The 19,656-nt window shown below is 35.6% G+C and overlaps 2 protein-coding genes across 2 annotated transcripts; both read right to left on the minus strand.

Annotated features, from left to right (window-relative positions):
- Positions 1 to 1,305: 1,305 nt before the first annotated feature.
- On the minus strand, positions 1,306 to 2,331 carry LOC119035687 (olfactory receptor 5L2). Its single transcript, XM_037127120.2, has one exon. It carries the CDS (start codon positions 2,329 to 2,331, stop codon positions 1,306 to 1,308), a length of 1,026 nt encoding a protein of 341 aa, XP_036983015.2.
- Positions 2,332 to 14,579: 12,248 nt separating this feature from the next.
- Positions 14,580 to 15,518, minus strand: LOC119035697 (olfactory receptor 5L1-like). Its single transcript, XM_037127128.2, has one exon. It carries the CDS (start codon positions 15,513 to 15,515, stop codon positions 14,580 to 14,582), a length of 936 nt encoding a protein of 311 aa, XP_036983023.2. The 5' UTR covers positions 15,516 to 15,518.
- Positions 15,519 to 19,656: the final 4,138 nt, after the last annotated feature.

Here is a 19,656-nt window from a genome sequence, read left to right on the forward strand (position 1 = left end):
ATCTTATGATCCATGAATTTCAAAATAATTATGATGGACATAACAGCTGTGGTATACACTGAAATAATACTCAATTTAAATTGATGATGAATTATTTTAGTAGTCAATTAAAGTTCTATCAAATTTATAGATTTCAAAACCTAATTCATTGAAGAGTCACATGAGTAACAGAAATATTAACACTAATATAAACCATGTTCTGCATAGCAGATGTGAGGGGTGCCAAAGACGATTTCAAATCTAAAGGAGTAAAAGGCAGAAAACTGTACTTGAACAACAATTAAAAGAAAAGAAACAAATCTGAAGTGACAGAATGAAATAACATGTAATGTACATAAGTATTTATTGAAAAGTATAGTGCTTCTGTGGTCAAAATATAAATTTATTACCTTCATTTTATGACTTACTGATTTGAATACACTAATCAGAGCACTTAAACAATATATTTTCACTTCCTCACAATAAAATTAAGATTTATATCTCCAAATTCACAAAATATAATCATTCTATACCAAGACAAAGAGAAAAACATAAAGACTTACATTTTAAACACAAATTACTCATTGATTTAAAAAAAAGAGCAATACAACATTTTTGCTAATATTCCACTTGTTCTGGGTAAGTTAAAAATTAAATTAGTAGCAATATACAAGGGAAGGTAGCTTATTTGTACATGCACAAAACATTTTGGTTACATTACATATCTAAATACTGGAAAATTTTATTTTTAAAAAGTTGTAAGTTTAAAATCATATAACCATACTAAATTATTTCATGATCCAGTACAAGATTGTCTACAGTTTTCACTTTGCTTTGAAAAAAACAAACACAATCTTTCTACCCAATAAATCTGAACAATTTGGAATTTTTTCCTCATACAAGGAGGGTAGCACACAGGAAGAAAATATAATTCAAGTAACATTAAGGAGAGAATTTTTAAAAGATAAATATAATGTTGCAAATATTTAAAATTGTATAATTTTGTTTATGAGGGCATCTGTTAATAAACATACTACTACTGGAGAAAAAATCCTCCCTAATATGCACCATAATCTTGATTCATTACTTGTTTAAATTATTATTAATATCGACAGTTGATTTAAAACAACATACCAGCCCCAAAACACAATTAGCTCTCAATACTTACAACAACTCTACTCAATTATTTTATAAAGACTGCCTGATGAAAATAATTGAGATATGCTGTAAGTCAAGATGTCATATAATTAATAATATATTTATGTTGCTGCGTAGGTAATCAAAAGTAAGTATAAAGATCAGTGAATCAAACAACTTGCTCATGATCTACCCTTTGGCTGCCCTCTCCATTCCAACACTGCAGCCGACCAATTCAGCCCTCCACCAGCCTCCACTTTGAAATATTCTCCAGGAAAACATTTTGGAGCTGAGCACTCCTCTAAGAACGTCTTTCACATCCTTGTTCCTTAGACTATAGATCAAGGGGTTCAGCATGGGAATCACTACTGTGTAGAACACTGCAGCCACCTTGTCAACATCCACACTGTAGTCAGAACTGGGCCGGCAATAAGTGAAAAGGATTGTCCCATGGAAGACAACAATGGCTGTGAGGTGGGAGGCACAGGTGGAAAAGGCTTTGCGCCTTCCCTCTGCAGAGCGCATCCTCAGGATGGTGATCAGAATAAACAAGTAGGAGGTGAGGATGATCACAATAGCAATGATCTCAATGAAAGTGGCCGCAATATATGCCAACAGTTCATTCACAGTGACGTCAGAACAAGCTAGAGATAAAAGCAGAGGCAGATCACAAAAGAAGTGGTTAATAACATTTGATCTATAGGATGGGATCTCAAGAACTAAACACAAGTGGATAAGAGAACACACAGTCCCACAGAGGTAGCAGCTAGAAACCAGCACCATTCGAAGTCTCTGGGACATGGTGACCATGTACAGCAGTGGGCTACAGATGGCCACAAAGCGGTCATAAGCCATCACAGCCAGCAGGAAGACCTCAATGATTCCATAGGCACAAAATAAATAAAACTGGACCATACATCCCAGGAAGGATATGGCTTTGTCTTCATTTATAATATTAGTCAGCATCTTTGGCACAATATTTGTGGAATAGCAATAATCCACAAAGGACAGGTGGCTGAGGAAAAAGTACATGGGAGTGTGAAGTCGAGAGCTGACCTGAATCAGTGCAATCATGCCCAGGTTGCCCAAAACTGTGACTCCATAGATGAGGAGGAACACCATGAACAGAAAGACCCTCAGCTCAGGGGCATCTGATAATCCGAGGAGAACGAACTCCATCACAATGGTGCAGTTCCCCTCCCCAGCTTCCACCATATGTCTGGTTTAGAAAGCCAAATTGATAAGTTTTGTGTGTCTCCTGAAATGGGAATAAGAGAGAAAGCACACAATTATATTAACTTAAAAAAATCTCATTAACATCAAACACAGTGCTGTTGAAGTACAATTGTCAAATAATTCTAACTTCTCAGTGTGGCAGCAGATCCCACTGACCAAATTTAAAGTATCAGCAAAACGTGTATAATTCTCAACTGTTACCTACCACAATACATTGAGCTGATGAATTAACTTAAATGTTTTGATGGAGTTTCAAAGAGATCCAATGATAGTTTTTATAGCCACAAGTGATCAACTGCTGCTCCCTGAAAAATGTAACACATTTTGTTCAAGTCAGACAACAACTGTGATCTTATGTGTGTTAATTTTTTAGGTCTGTCTATCGTTAGCATAAAGTTTCAGCAGGTGAGGTCCTCTTCACTTCTCTTGTTGGGGAGTGTGACACATTTCTGAAAACAGTGGCTCTAAGTTCTCAGTGAATTTAGAATTATTCAAAATAAAAAATAAAAAGATTTAAAATATATACTGAATTCCATCATTATTTTTATTTGTAAAATTAATAAAGTGACTTAATTATAACAGTGATCAATAACAGTAATGACTCAGAAAGATACAACTTTGGTATGAATTATTCTGCAAAGCCATTAGGCAACATATATTCAAAGTCTTAACCCTGACAGTAATAAAAGCTACTTGATATATTTTGAGAGATTTTATTCTTGTCAGTTGTTATAAGAGATGCTTAATTACATTTACAAGTTGTGAAAAAATATATTCAGAGCTACATTGCAGCATCATTTATAATATTCGCAATGGGAAAAATAATGATCATAAATAGAGCAATGTTAAACTCTGGTACCTTAGCTAAAAAAGAACACCATGATTGTATTTCATATAATGTTACAGAAATGATTTTTAAATACCTGGTGCAGTTTATGTATATATGTAAATTTAAATGAGACATATATGTTGACATGAATACATGTAGTAAAAATACCATATGTTATCACTTTGATTTGGCTAGAACTCTAGATCATTCCATCCCCCACACTGAGAAACAGACAAGTGTAAACTTCCCCAGGTTCCTTCCAGTAGTAGGTTGGAGGAAGGGGTTACATTAAACATCCTATAAGTCCAATGTACAATGACACTCAGACCTGTCCTTAAAGAACAGTCATATAGAAGGTGACACATTTTATACTCTGTCCTTGTTCCTAGAGAGATGCGCCCATGGTGCTGCACACATATTATATAATGAAAATTATATAATATGTTAACAGATTCGGAACTGAAAACAGAACTTGGTATTTTCTCTATAGCATGAACAAATTTTAAAGAAGTGAAAATAAATCAATATGCTATGCTAAAGTCATGCTTTTCTCATTACTTTACTGCTCCCCCCAAAAAACAGAGTTATTTGCCCACTTCAAAGTTAAAACAGAAAAATCAAGTTGGAAACACTCCTTCCTAATGTTCTAGGCTGATAGTGAGAAACTAGTTTATGGTAAACCCAAAACAGCTCTAAAAGGACTTACCTCATTCAGTGAGCATAGATAGACTACACGTGCCGACTCCGCATGACCAACTCAGGGGCACATGAATTCAACCCTCAGAATTAGGGTGACATTTAGGGAGCTCTTTTATGGGTATAAAATCTAGATTGCATGACAGAAGTTGATATGGAGAAAGGTACAAAGTGAATGAGTGAGAGGTGGGGAAAGAAACAGAGAGAGTAGAGAGATCAAGACAACCGTTCGTTCACTCTGTGTGCTTTCATACACATGAAAGCCTGGTGTTCCAGAGGATATTGTCTAATTTCTCCATCAACTGTCTCTCAGTACTAAAAGCCAAAAACATTTAAAACAGTAAGTGGACAGGAATATGGTCTATTAAATCATTCTCTTTTTAGAAGCTAGATGAGTTAGCTAGATTTTTAAAATAATTGTTTTCTGGGAAATACACCCATTTTAATTCTCAAGTAACCAGAGCCTAGGTTTAGCCGACAAACTGAGTGACAGACATTTCCTCTGCTGTGCTGAAGATGTTAAGATGAGTGTGGTACACTGTACTTAAACTGTAATTTTAACCCCCAGGGAAAGAGTCCCTTAAGTTCCAAATCACTGTTAATCTTCAAAACTACAAAAAACAAGTTAGAATTAAATCAATAATACACGTGGCATAGGACACATAATTAATCTCTAGTGAATAGTATCAAATATATTTTTGATGCTCTAATGTGTGAAACAATTTTCTGACAGCAAACATGTTCATCTAGATTTCATGGTGCATTATGGTATTACATCTTAGTGTCATGTATGTGGGCCACAATCACACTGCTATAAAAAATGAATGTTTCCTATTAATCCCCCCTTCATTCACACACACACACACACACACACACACACACGTATACACACACACACATACATTTATACAGAATCCTTTAAATTCCTGCAAGGTATGGTGACTAACACCTCACCAGAATCCCTTCAAAAATTAGGAAGGAGATAAACTACTGGTCAGAAAACTAATAATAGTCAACACTTCTCGGGCACTGGTTATATGTTAAAACCTATTCTAAACAATGTACCATATTATCTAATTTAATTGTTATGATAACCAGTCAAGAGAAAAATAGTTTTTGAGGTCTTACAAAAGAGGTAATGGTAGCACAAACACTGAGTTTTAACTTGGATAAAGTCACTATACATAACAGAAAAAGGTCCCATGTTGCTCTGTACTTTTTCCCACACTTACAACTATATGAGGAAGGAAACAGACTCCCAGGTGGTACTGAGGTCACGTTTTCCTCACACATGCCCAATGCCAGAAGCCATCAAATGGAGCCTCCTCAATGATCCATTATAGGTATGTTTTTCTTCCAACAATCTAATACCCAAGTAGAACACAGTTTCAACTAATCTATGTATATCTCTGACTGTATACATAAACTTTACTAGGTATATGTGGTAAAAAATGGTTTCAAATAAATCAAGTTTTATAATTTAAAATACCACATACTAGATCCAAGATAGCAGAGGAATAAATGCAAGCTACAGCAATATCCTCACAGGACCATTCTGCAATTATAGCTAAATTATAGAGAAACCATCCCAAAAAACAAACAACACTAGATGGAGAAAAAGACTTACAACCACAGACAGACAGAAGAAAGCAATTCATCACAACATGACAAGTAGGGAGGGCAGAGTGGTGCAAGAGAGCTGACTGAGCTCCTACAGGTGGCAGCTGAAGTTCTGGAGACATATTTCAGCAGTGGGGGGTTCCTCCTGAGAAGTGTGGTGGCTAAACCTCCAGCTGGGCATCCCAGACTACAGTACCAAAGCCAGGAAAGAAATACAGATAACATACAGCTGTGAAAAGCAGCAGGGTCTCCATCTGTCTGGGTGAGATAGTTGGAGACACAGAGAGCCTCTTAAAAGGCCAATGCACAAAATTCCATTTGCAGCCACATACTGTGGGCTATGGTAGAGGGAGGGCAGAGTGAACTAAAGACATACAAGAAGAGTAGAGGACTAGTGGCTCTGGGGAGAAAACTGAAAGAACAGCCATGCTGCAGATGTCATCTTTCTCAGGCATAGCACTCCCCTCCAAATGGCATCAGCCTGAAGGGAAGCAGTAGTCCTTTCTGCAAAAATTGCTCTGCCCTTGCTGTGGGGCTTAAGCCAGCCTTCTGAGTATAGCTTAAGGCTATATTACTGATTAAGTTTAACAACTAGGGCAGATATCTGGGACTTCTGCCACTTTAGCTGATCCTCCCTGGGTCCAGTGTTAGGACCAGCTGACCCTGGTACATAGCCTGGTTCTTACTGCACACAGACAGACTAAGCCAAGGGAGCCACATGCTATAGATCACTGACAGCTCCAAATAGTTTGCCCAGGACCAGTCACAAGAGACATCTCAAAAGGTCTGCACCAATCTTTGCATATCAACCCAAGACATCGAAACAAATACAAAGAATTAGCCAAAAGTGGAAGACAAAGAAACAGGACCCAAATGAAAGAACAAGAGAATTCTCCACAAGAAGAAGTAGAAGAAATGGAAGCAAGCAATTTATCAGATATAACATTTATAGTAATTATTATAAGGATTCTCAACAGCATGCAAGAAGACATAAAAACAGTAAAAAGGAACAATCACAAATATAGAATACAATAGCTGAAACAAATAATACTCTGGAAGAAATAGTAGGTTAGATATAGCAGAGGATTGAATCAATGATTTAGAAGACAAGGTAGAAAAAAAAAACCCAAGCAGAGCCACAAAAAAACAAGAACTTTTTTAAAAGAATGGAGAGAACATAACAAACATGTTGGACAACAAGAAGCACAACAAAATCCACACCATGGAAATAGCAAAAAAAGAAGACAGTGAGCAATGGATTTAGAACATATTTGAAGAAATAATGACAAAAACTGCCCTAATCTGGTGAAGGAAAAAGACACACAAATCCAGGATGCTCAAAGAGTTCCAAACAGTTGGATACAAAGAGGCCTACACAGGGACACATCATAAGTAAAATGGCAAGCCTTAAAGGCAAGGAAAGAATCCTAAAAGCCACAAGAGAAAAGCAGGTAGTTACATACAAGGAAGCTCCAACTAGATTGTCTTCTGATTTCTCAAAAGAAATATTTCAGGCCAGAAGGGAGGGGTGTGAAAATTCAATCTGATGAAAAGCAAGGACATACAACCGAGGCTAATTTACCCAGCAAGGCTATCATTTAATATCAAAGGAGAAATAAAGAGCTTTCCAGACAAGAAAAAGATAAAGGAGTTTGTTAACACCAAACTAGTACTTCAACAAATGTTAAAAGGCATGCTTTCAGAAGAAGAAGAAAAGGTAAGAGATAAAACACTGGAAAATAGTCTAACAATAAAATAGCACTAAATATGTACCTATCAATAATCACATTATGTCCTGGCTTGTGTGGCTTAGTGGACTGAGTGCTGGGCTGAGAATCAACAGGTCCCTGGTTCCATTCCCAATCAGGCCACATGCCTGGGTTACAGGTTAGGTCCCCAGTAGGAGGTGTGAGAGAGGCAACCACACATTGATGTTTCTCTCCTCTTTCTCCCTCCTTTCCCCTCTATCTAAAAATAAATTAATTAAATATTTTTAAAATCATCTTAAATGTAAATGGTCTAAAAACTCCAACCAAAAGACATAGGGTAACTAAATGGATAAGAAAACAAGACCCATATATGTTGTCCCCAAGAGACCCAAATCAAATCAAAAGATACATACAAACTAAAAGTCAAGGTATTAAAAAAGATATTTCATGAAAATGGAAAGGGAAAAAGAAGCTGAGTAGGAGTACTATATCTGACAAAATATACTTTCAATCTGAGGCTACAGAGTAAGAGACATAGAAGGACACTATATAATGATACAGGGAACAATCCAACAAGAGTATATAACCCTCACACACACTCAACATAGGAGCAACTAAATATGTAAGGCAAATCTTCATGGACAGAAAGGGAGAGAGAGAGACATAAATACAGGCATAGTCAGGGATTTTAACACCCCATATACTTCAATGGATACATCTTTCAGAAAGAAAATCAATAGGGAGACAATGGCCTTAAACCACACACTAGATCAAGCAGGTTTAATTGATATCTGAAGAGCATTCACCCAAAAGCAGAAAAATATACATACTTTTCTAGTGCACATGGAACATTTTCTAGGATAGACCACATGTTAGGACACAAAACAAGTCTCAATTAATCTAAGAAGATGAAAATCATATTAAGTATCTTCTCTGACCACAATGCTAAATGCTATGAAATTAGAAGTCAATCTCAAGAACAACACTGAAAAACATGCAAAGACATGAAAGCTAAGTAACATGGTATTAAACAATGAATGGGTAAACAATGAGGTCAAGGAAGAAATCAGAAGATATCTCAAAAGTAATGGAAATGAGAACAATCCAAAATCTGTTGGACACAAAGAAAGTAATACTAAGAGGGAAGTTTATAGCAATACAGGTCTATCTCAAAAACAAAAAAGAAAGAAAGAAAAATAAAAGGCTCAAATAAACAATCTCACTTTACACTTAAAAAAACTTGAAAAAGAACAACAAATAAAGCCTGAAGTTAGTAGAATGAAGGAAATAATAAAGATCAGAGCAGAAATAAATGAAATCATGTCTTTAAAATTGATAAAAAATATCAATGAATCCAAAAGTTGCTTCTTTGAAAAGATAAATAAGATTCACAAACCTTTAACCAGATTCACCAAGAAAAAAGAACACCCAGATAAATAAAATCAGCAACGAAAGAGGAGAAATAACAACTGACACCAAAGAAATGCAAAGGATTGTAAGAAAATATTATGAGCAATATTATTATATGCCAACAAACTGGACAACCTACACAAAATGGATGAATTTATAGAAACATACAATCTTCCAAAACTGAAACAGGAAGAATCAGAGGATCTGAATAGATTAATTACACCTACTAAAATTGAAGCAGTAAAAATAAAAATAAAAACAAAAAACCTAAGAACAAACAAAAGCCCTGAACCACATGGCTTCACAGGTGAAATTTACCAATTATCCTGACAACTAACCTCTCCTTCTCAAACTATTTCAAAAAATTCAAGAGGGGTAAGGTTTCCAAGCTCATTTTTTATGACAGCATTATCCTAATTTCAAAACAATAAAAGACACTACAAAGAAACCAAATTACAGGCCAATACCCTGATGAACATACATGCTAAACTCTTCAACAGAATATTAGCAAATCAAATACAACAATGCATCAAGTAGATCATACATCATGATCAAGTGGGATTTGTTCTGGGAATGCAACATTGGTGTGAAACTCACAAGTCAATGAATGCAATTCATCAGATAAAAAAATGAAGGATAAAGACCACATGATCATATCTATAGAGGCAGAAAAAGCATTTGATAAAATCCAGCACCCACTTATGATAAAGACTTAAAGCAAAGTGGGATTAGAGGGAACACACCTAAACATAATAAATTCCATATATGACAAACTCACTACCAATATTATACTCAATGGGAAAATACGAGCTTTCCATTAAGATCCGGAACAAAACAGGGATGTCTGCTTTCACCTCTCTTTTTCAACATAACACTGGAGGTTGTAGTCACAGCATCAGAGAAGAAAAAATAAAAGGCATCCACATCATAAAACAAGAAGTAAAACTGTTTTTTATTTGAAAATGGCATGATACTGTACATTGAGAACCCAAAAATTTCACCAAGAAACTACTAGAACTGATAAATGAATTCAGCAAAGTAGCAGGACACAAAATTAATATTTGGAAGTAATTTGCATATTATATGTTAATCACAAACTAACAGAAAGGGAAATTAACAATCACATTCCCAACTTCTTCAAAAATAATATACCTAGGAATAAATCTAATGAAGTATGTAAAAGACTTCTATTTGGAAAATTATAAGATACTGAAGAAATTGAAGAAGATACAAATGAGTGGAAGCACATACCATGTCATGGATAGGACGAATTAACATCATTAAAATTTCCATACTACCAAAGCAATCTACAGATTTAATGAAATTCCTATCAAGATCCCAATGACATATTTCACAAAACTAGAACAAATATTTCAAAAATGTATATGGAACCACAAAAGGCCTGGCATAGCAACAGTGATCCTGAGAAAGAACAAAGTTAAAGGACTCATGCTAACTAGTATTAAACTATAATATAAGGCCATAGTAATGAAGACAGCATGGTACTGGCATAAAAGCAATCATATAGATCCATGGAACAGAATAGAGAGCCCAGGAATAAACCCACACATTTATAGTCAATCAATATTTGACAGAGGAAGCAAGCACATACAATGGGCTAACGATAATATATTCAATAAATGGTGTTGAGAAAATTGGACAGATACATGCACAAAAATGAAACTAGACCACCTTCTTACACTACACACAAGAATAAAACATTCAAAATGGATCAGACTTAAATGTTAGACACAAAACCAGAAAAATCACTGAAGAAAGCATAGGCAGCAAAATCTTGGACATTGCTTGTTAGGACTATTTTATCAAAAACATATCCTCAGGCAAGGAAACAAAAAAAAAATGGTACTTCATCAAACAAGAAGTTTTTACACAGCAAGGGAAAACATGAACAAAATAAAGAGACAATGCACTGAATGCATATTCACTGATACATCTGATAAGGGGTTAATATTGAAAATGTATAAAGAACTTACAAAATTCAACACCAAAAATTAGCCAAAGGACTTGAATAGACACTGCTCTTAAGAGGACATATGGATATGACACACACAATAGACATATGAAAAAATGCCCAACATCACTAATCATCAGAGATGCAAATTAAAATCAAGATGAGATATCATCTCACACCTATCACAACGACTATCTCAATAAATCAACAAGTGCTAGAGAGGTTGTGGAGAAAGGAGAACCCTTTTGCATTGTTGGTGGAAATGCAGACTGATGCAACCACTGTGGAAAGCAGTATGGAGATACCTCAAAAACTTAAAAATGGACCTGTCTTTAGACTCTTGATTCCACTTATGGAAATATATATACAAAGGAACCCAAAACACTAACTCAAAAGAACATAGGCACCCTGATATTCATTGCAGCATTATTTAAAATCACCAAGATATGGAAGCAGCCCAAGTATTCATCAATAGATGAGTGGATAAACCAACCATGGTATATTTAAACAATGGAATACTATTAAGCCTTAAAAATAAGAAAATTATACTTTTGTTACAGTTTCAGTGGAAGTAGAGAATATTATGAGAACTGAAATAAGCCAGTCAGAAAAAGGCAAATACCATATGATTTCACTCATATGTGGACTCTAATGAACAAAATAAACTAATAAACAAAATAGAGAATGGTTCTCCATTCCCTCCTTTATCATCTTACACGTTTAAACAAAGAACAAGAAAACTTCAACCAGCCCATATTTTGTGTATTGCCTCCATGAATAGAAACTTGTGGGTCAAAATAGAAATAACTGGAAATTTTGGTGTTTTGAAGGCTGTTTTTTGCAACTGAAGCACCTTAAACTCTTTCTTCTTTAGTGAAATGTTTATGCAAATAGTTTTCCTGTTTCACTTCCTATGCTCTAGTTGTATTTTTCATATGAGTGGGTATAAATCTTTAATCAGATACATAACTTGTGCCTGTATTTTTAAATTTTTGTCTTTGATCCATCTTGAGTTAATGTTTGTATAAAGTGTGAGAAATAGATTTCAGCTCATGTTTTTCAAAATGAACAGCCAATTATTTTTTTTAAATGTTTAACTGTTGTTCAAAGACAGTTGTCTCCATTTTTATCCCACAACACCCAGCCCCACTTCTCACCCTCAAACCTACCCGCTTTGGGTTTATCTACGTGTCCTTTATACATGTCCTTGATGGCCTTTCCCCGACTATCCTCCATTATCCCTCTTCCTCTTCCCCTCTTATTACTGTCAATTACTCTTCATTTATAATTTTCTACCTAAAAGATTATATGGTCTGTGAATAAAATTAGTTTTACTACAAATCCAGATGACTGGCTCACTTGTTAATCTATCATCTATCTATCTATTTTCATCTATAATTTGTACTGAAATCAACATACTGCATCGTTTTGTGATTTCGGGGAAAAACCCTCAGTCTGTAGAGATTAAGTGTGATGCCAGGAGCAGGTTTGGTAGGTTGAAGTCATTTTCTCTATTTCTCCTTATGGGAAATTTTTATCTGAATGGGATTTAGATTCTGTCAGATACCTTTTCTGTATCTACTGAGGTAGCCATTTATTTTTTATGTTCTATTACATTTGAGATGTGTTACATAAACTGCTTTTCATCTGTTACACTCTGTTTGCTTTCCTGGGACAGACCTCCTTGATTATGATTTATTATCCTTTATGTACTATTGACTTTATTCAGCTAATATTTTGCTGAAAAGTTTTACCTACAACTCTGAATAATTTTATGTTGTATTGTCTTTCCTTCTATTTCGTTATTGAATTTGGCATCAGGGTACTACTTGCTAAATAAAATGAGTTGGAAAGTGATCTCCTTTACTTTTGATAAGAATTAATCAACAATTTGTGTAATTTTTTACATAAATGCTTAGTGAAAATAACCAGTGAAGCCATCTGTGTCTGGATATTAATAAAGGGGAAAATATTTTAGTTACAAACCCAGTCTATTCTCTTGTTATATGTCTACTGAGATTTTCTATTTATTCTGTTTCAGTTTTGGGTAATTTTAGCTATTTAGGAATTTGTTCTCATCATCTAAGTCAACTAATTTATTGGCATGAGTTGTTTATAATATTTATTACAGACATTTTAATTTTCGGAAGGTCCACCTACCTCAAGATCATGTCTTGATTTATATCTTGTCTCATTTTCTCATTCTAATTCTAGATAAATTTTTGTCCATTTTATTGATCATTTCAAAATCAAAATTCATTGATTTTATATACTGTTGTTACGCTTGTATTATTGAATTATACTCTAGTCTTTATTATATCCTTTCTATTATTTGTTTTTATTTTTTGCCTGTTTTAATTCATTTTTTCCTAGTCTTTAAATATAAAATCTAAACTTTGAGCTTTGAGATATTTCTTTCCTTTTAAAGTTCTAAATATCCCTCTTTTAAAATGTTGTAATTTGTGTCTTCATTTGCATTTAATTCAAAATATTCTGTAATTCCTCTTCTGTTTTTCAAAGAAAATTATATCTTTAACTGGGGATATTTTTATTATTATAAGTTTTTAGAGAAAAAGGAAGGGAGAAAAAGAGAGAGAAACAATGATGTGAGAGGGAAACATCAATCAGTTGCCTTTCATACATTCCCCTATGGGGATCAAACAGAATTTAGGTAAGTGTCCTGACTGTGGATCAAAACCACCAATTTTGGTGTATTGGATAATATTCCAACCAACTGAACCACCCAGCCATGACATCCAGTGCTCTTTGTTGACCTTTGGACTCTTTAGAAGCCTGTTGTTTAATTTTAAAGATCTGTCTATATTCTACATACAAATCCTTTATCAGAAATGTGCTTACTTTTTACCATTTACATTCACTATTCTAAAGTAGGCAGTTTTAAATCTACTCCCACCAAACTAAACAAACAAGCAGGGGATGCTTAACAATGCATAAAAATTTTTTATTGTCACAACTACAAGGTAGTGCTGGGGCATCCAGGATGTAGAGGCCATGGATACTGCCAAACAGTCTAAAATGCACAGGATAGTACCTCACAAACTCAAGCCTAGCGCCTTCTAACATTACTACAGATATAAGGAGAGAGCTTCATTGAATGAGCAAACATAATGTAGAAATTGACATGAACACAATGAAAGCACAAATAAACTATGAATGGTGCATATAAATCAGGACTGAGAGAAGAAATATGGTTCAGACACAGAGAGGAAGAGTGAAAAAAGCTCATTTCATCAGGAGCAAAAACACAACAAAGAGTATAAATGGAGGATAAAAGTCCACCTATAAGGCACAGCAAGCATTTGACCCACACATTGTAAAATAAGCCCAAAGATAAGAAAATACAAAATGATAAAAATGGTCAAAGTTAGAAACATTGACAGTGATAACAATGATTATTAAATGTAGCTACACATTTAACATGACATATAGATATTAAATATGTTATGTATTAGATATTAGTCTCTAGAATTCCAAAAACATTACACATGGTAATAACAACAACATAAACATAACAAAGGAAGCAAGAAAGGAGCAGCAAACAGAATACATACACATATGGGAATAGCATTCTGTGTATAAACTGGCAAAGTTGAATTCTTCATTATAAAATGACAGGAATTCAATTTTGAAATAGACCAGTTTCCATAATAGATAGAAAAATATGATTCTCAATTTTCTTTATGAACCTTATGAACGTTTTAAACAAGGTTAATGTATATCTTAGCATTCATTTCCAAGGCCCATTTGAAACATTTGAGACTAAATAACAGCAAAGATAGGCTGCAAATTTTCAAATGTGTTCACCCCTACCCTGCTCAATTGCAGAGGCACAAAGAAAAGTGAATCTTAAAAACTCACTCATACAGACCTACAATTTGTCTGTGCCGTCCACACCTACACGGCAGTCAACCAGTTCAGCTCTCCACCAGCCTCCACTGTGGAACCCCACGTCTTGCCAGGAAAATACTCTCTAAGAAAACATTTTGGAGCCCACCACTCTTCTGAGAGCTTCTTTCACATCTTTGTTCCTTAGACTGTAGATCAGGGGGTTCAGCATGGGAATCACCACTGTGTAGAACACTGCAGCCACCGTGTCAGTATTCCCACTGTTGCCAGAACTCGGCTGGAAATAAGTGAAAAGGATTGTCCCATGGAAGACAACAATGGCTGTGAGGTGGGAGGCACAGGTGGAAAAGGCTTTGTGCCTTCCCTCTGCAGAGCGCATCCTCAGGATGGTGATCAGAATAAACAAGTAGGAGGTAAAGATGAACAAGATGGTGAGAATCTCATTGAAGGAGGCCACAATGTACAGAAACAGTTCATTCACAGTGACATCAGAGCAAGCAAGAGATAAGAGAGGGGGCAGATCACAAAAGAAGTGGTTAATCACATTTGATCTGTAGGTTGGGATCTCAAGAGCTAAACACAAGTGAATCAGAGAAGACACAGTCCCACCAAGGTAGCAACAAGACACCAGCTCCATACAGAGATTCCGGGACATGGTGACCATGTACAGCAGTGGGCTACAGATGGCCACAAAGCGGTCATAGGCCATCACAGCCAGCAGGAAGACCTCAGTGACTGCATAGGCACAAAATAAGTAAAACTGTGCCATGCATCCCAGGAAGGAGATGGCTTTGTCTTTGTTTAAGATATCAGCTAGCATCTTTGGCACAATGATTGTGGAATAACAGAAATCCACCCAGGACAGGTGGCTGAGGAAAAAGTACATAGGAGTGTGAAGACGAGAGCTGACCTGAATCAGTATGATCATGCCCAGGTTTCCCAAAACCGTGACTCCATAAATCAGAAGGAACACCAGGAAAAGAAAGACCCTCAGCTCAGGGGCATCTGATACACCAAGGAGAATGAACTCTGTCACAGCAGTGCAGTTCTCTTCCCCCATATCCACCAGGTTGGGAAACCAAATGGTAAGTTTTGTGCTTCTTCTAGAAACAGAAAATAAATTAAGAAATCAACAGGAAAATAATATCATAAACACATAATGTTGAGATCTATTAAACAGTGTATTAGTAAGATAGGACGAAGACAATATTATCAGATAATCAGAAATACTATCTCAGTGGGTGCCACTGATCAAAATTGACTTAAGGATCACTATAAATGTTAAATAATATCTATCACAATAGACTGAGATGATCGATTAAGGTTTAATGTTTTCTCATCCATTTAGTTTCCTCCACCCTATCCACCCCCACCTGCCACATGCAGTCCCTCCTCTTGTCTTTGTCCATGGGTCCTTCTTAAATGTTCTTGAAGCACATCACCTTCCTGAAGTCATGGCTTTCTTATTACTTGGCAAAAAAAACAAACAAACACCAAAATCCTGAATTTACCCATTCATGAGTTAAACCTGAAAAATAAACTTGGAAGAATTTCTTCCTATGTTCTGGGCTGATAATAAGAAACTAGTTTAAGGTAAATCCAAAGACTTCATTGAATGAACACAGATAGTCCTCATGCCCTGACTAACTCTCCATAACCAATTTCAGGCCCATACACTAATTCAACCCTAAGAATAAGGGTGACAGCAGTATGGTGGTTACCAGAAGGAGGGGGTGTGGGGAGGGGCAGTAAAGGGTAAAGGGAACCAAGTATATGGTGACAGAAGAAAACCTGACTCTGGGTGCTGGGCACACAGGGCAGGATGCAGAGGATGTACTGTAGAAGTGCACACTTGAAACCTGTATAACCTTATTAACCAGTGTCACCTCAATACATTTAAACTATGATAACTCACTCTAGTTACATATAAAAAAACTTAGGAGTTCCTCCATGAACCTTCATTTTAGATCCCGTGACAAAAATTGGTGTGAAATCAAATGGATAGAGATGAGAGAGGGAAAGTCTACCATTAGATCACTCTGTATGCTTTCATGCACATCAACGCTTGGTGTTCCAGAGGAAACTCTTCTAATTTCTTCATCAACTGTCTCTCAGTAGAAAAAGAAAAAAACATTTGAAACAGTAAGTGCACGGGAATGTGGTACGTTAAATCACTCTCTATTAACAAGACAAACCAGATAGTTACATCTATAAAGTAATTGTTTGCTGGGAAAATACACTCATTTCAAGTAAGCAGAGCTTAGCCTTAGCTAACAAGCCTGAGTGACAGACATTCCCTCCCTGGTGCTGAGCATGTTAGGATGAGTAGGGTATACACTTAGAGATTTATACTGTAATTGAAGCTCCTGGGGAATGGGTCTGTCAAGTTGCACATCAATTATTAATTTATATGGCTAACAAAATATACAAAAATAAACTTAGACAATGTATGATGTAATGCAAATAATTAATCTCTATGGAATATCATCAGAAAAATTATTTTAAAAATTATCTTCATTTGGGAAAAAGCTGTTTAAACGCAACATGTGTCCTAGATTTTTGTGGTACATTAAAATATTACACCTTGGTGTTATGTATGTGGGTCACGCTTTATAATTGCTATAGTAACATGAATATTTCTTATAAGTGCTTCTTCTCATATGATATTTAAAATGTCCTAAATTCCTATATGGCACAATAACTAAAACTACATAAAAAAATTTTAATAGTATAAAAGCAATGAACCTACTTGTCAGAAACTATATAACAGTTTACATTCATCAGGCAGTTATGTAATAGAACCTGTTCTACACACTATGCAAAATTAACTCATTTAATCATCAGGAGAACAATCAAGAGAATAATTCTAGGTCTGTGTTATACAGGAGATAATGGAAGCACAAGCACTGAGCTATAACTTGAATAAAATCAAAATAAATCTCAGGAAAAGGGCCTATACTGCTCTGTGGACTTTCTAGCTCTTATGACTTCAGGGGGAAAAGAACACATTCCCAGCCAGTGCTAAGGCCACATTTTCTGAATGCATGCCCAATGCCAGGAGCCATCAAATGGGACTCCCTAAATAACCTGTTCTAGGTTTGCTCTTCTTCTGACTGTATAATGTCCATGTCAGCCACAGTGTTCTATTAGTCTATGTGTATCTCTGGGTGTACACATAAGCTCAACAATGTGTATGTGGCCCAAAAGCATTGATAGATCTCAGAGGGGGGTGGGGAGGACTCAAGGGATTAGCCCAAAAGTATGCCCATTGAATATGATGTTGGTTTTAGGTCTCTCATATATGGCCTTTATTATATTGAGGAATGCTCCCTCTATTCCCACTTTGCTGAGTGTTTTCATCATAAATGGGTGTTGTACCTTATTAAAAGCTTTTTCCACGTCTATTGATATGCTCATGTGGTTTTTATTTTTGCTTTTGTTTAATACCATATGATCTCACCTTTAACAGGAAGCTAAACAACAAAACAAGCAAACAGAAAAAAAAAAAACAAAGACACTGAAATAGAGAATAAGGGGACAGTGACCAGAGGGGGGAGGGAAGGGAATTTAAGAAGAAAAAGGGGGAGGGATTTGGAGGAACAAATAATAGGAAGGACACAGGGACGAGAACTAAGGGGGGTGGAAATGGGAGGGAGGTGGGAAGCATGGGGCGGGGGAGACTGGGATGGGAGAAATAGACAAACAACTGTACTTGAAAAGAACTAAATAAAATTTTTAAAAAATGAAATTTAGAGAGAATGTTTGCCTAATGAAGGAAGACAAAGAAAACGGGGGAGAAAAAAAGAGAAATACATACATATTATATATAGAAAGAGATATGAGCAGTTTTGAGCTTTTATCTGTCCAGAAGATTAATCTCAGCAGAAAGAAACTCTTTTTTTCCTCCAATAATCCCACCAAAATACCATACTTAAATCACTAGTTCACTAGTCACCACTCAGAAACCCATCATTGGATCTTTGATGACTGGCCATGAACATTTCATCAAATCCCACTAGTGCAAAAACAAAGACTCACCAAGAACAGGAGAGGCTGAGTGCCTACCAAGAATTTGACAGAGTAAAGAAAAAAAAATTAACAAAGACATAGAAACTTAGAAAAAGGGTATGGTATCAGATGCATAACCTACTTGTTTAATCCAGAATCAAAGTAAAATAGAGAACACGAAGTAAAGACTAACAACAGCAGATAATTTATTAATCAGTTATATGATATATTATGCTAAGAACTTATGAGACAGATTTAACTTTTATGAAAATTTCATTATAAAATTAGAGTATTATTATATATTTTATAGAAGAAATATTTTAACTTTATTTCCATTGTTGACACTATTACAGATGTACCCATTTCCCCGACCCCTTGGCCCACTCTCACTCAGCCCCACAGCCCCCCTCCCTCTGGTCATCACCATGCTGTCCTCAATGTCTCTGTGTCAGGTGTACATGTTCTTTGACTAACCCCTTCACCTTCTTTAATTCAGTCAACCCTTTCCCCACTCCCTCTCCCCTCTGACAGCTGTCAGTCTGGAAAGTTATAAAATTATAACTTTGCAATAGAAAGGATAATAAAGGAGAAAATAACCATTAATTACTAAAAAATTATCCCCAATACACAAAAGTGTTTAAAAATTCACTCTAAATTGTTATGAAAAAAGCATAGAATATGTGACAAATGTATACTCATACCATGTTAAAAGGTAAAGTAACTTTCATAAACATAGTTGCATTCATTAAAAATGATGAAGGCTTCTGTCTATGTGCATACTTTGTTAAAAATATGTTGGTAATAGAACAAAAATTGAGTCTAAAAATAACACTCCAGAAACCTATTTACAGCAATTAGAGGTTGGAGAACAGCAGCAAAGCTGTTCTTGTTCAGAACAGCCTCTGAACACGCCAATAAAAAAGATAAGATATGGCTTTACACTAAAAGCAACAAATGAACAAACAAGAAAAACAAATGAAAATTCATCAACACAGACCACAGTATGGTGGTTACCAAAAGAGATGGGGATGAGAGGGGTAGTAAAGGGTGAAGGGGGTCAAATATATGGTGACAGGAGAAGGTGGTTTTGGGGTGACTGGCACAAACACATATGATGTATCATAGAATTGTACATTGAAACATATAATCCTGTTAACCAATGTCACTCCAAAATATCTAAGTAAACAGATATA

This window comes from Artibeus jamaicensis, unplaced genomic scaffold (assembly GCF_021234435.1).
Source record: "Artibeus jamaicensis isolate MK-2021 breed Jamaican fruit bat unplaced genomic scaffold, CSHL_Jam_final scaffold_614, whole genome shotgun sequence".
In the NCBI taxonomy this organism is placed as follows: domain Eukaryota; kingdom Metazoa; phylum Chordata; class Mammalia; order Chiroptera; family Phyllostomidae; genus Artibeus; species Artibeus jamaicensis.

Bases quoted from the DNA above. Each gene is read 5' to 3' on its own strand.
- LOC119035697 (XM_037127128.2), bottom strand. From the start codon at position 15,515: ATGGGGGAAGAGAACTGCACTGCTGTGACAGAGTTCATTCTCCTTGGT.
- LOC119035687 (XM_037127120.2), bottom strand. From the start codon at position 2,331: ATGGTGGAAGCTGGGGAGGGGAACTGCACCATTGTGATGGAGTTCGTT.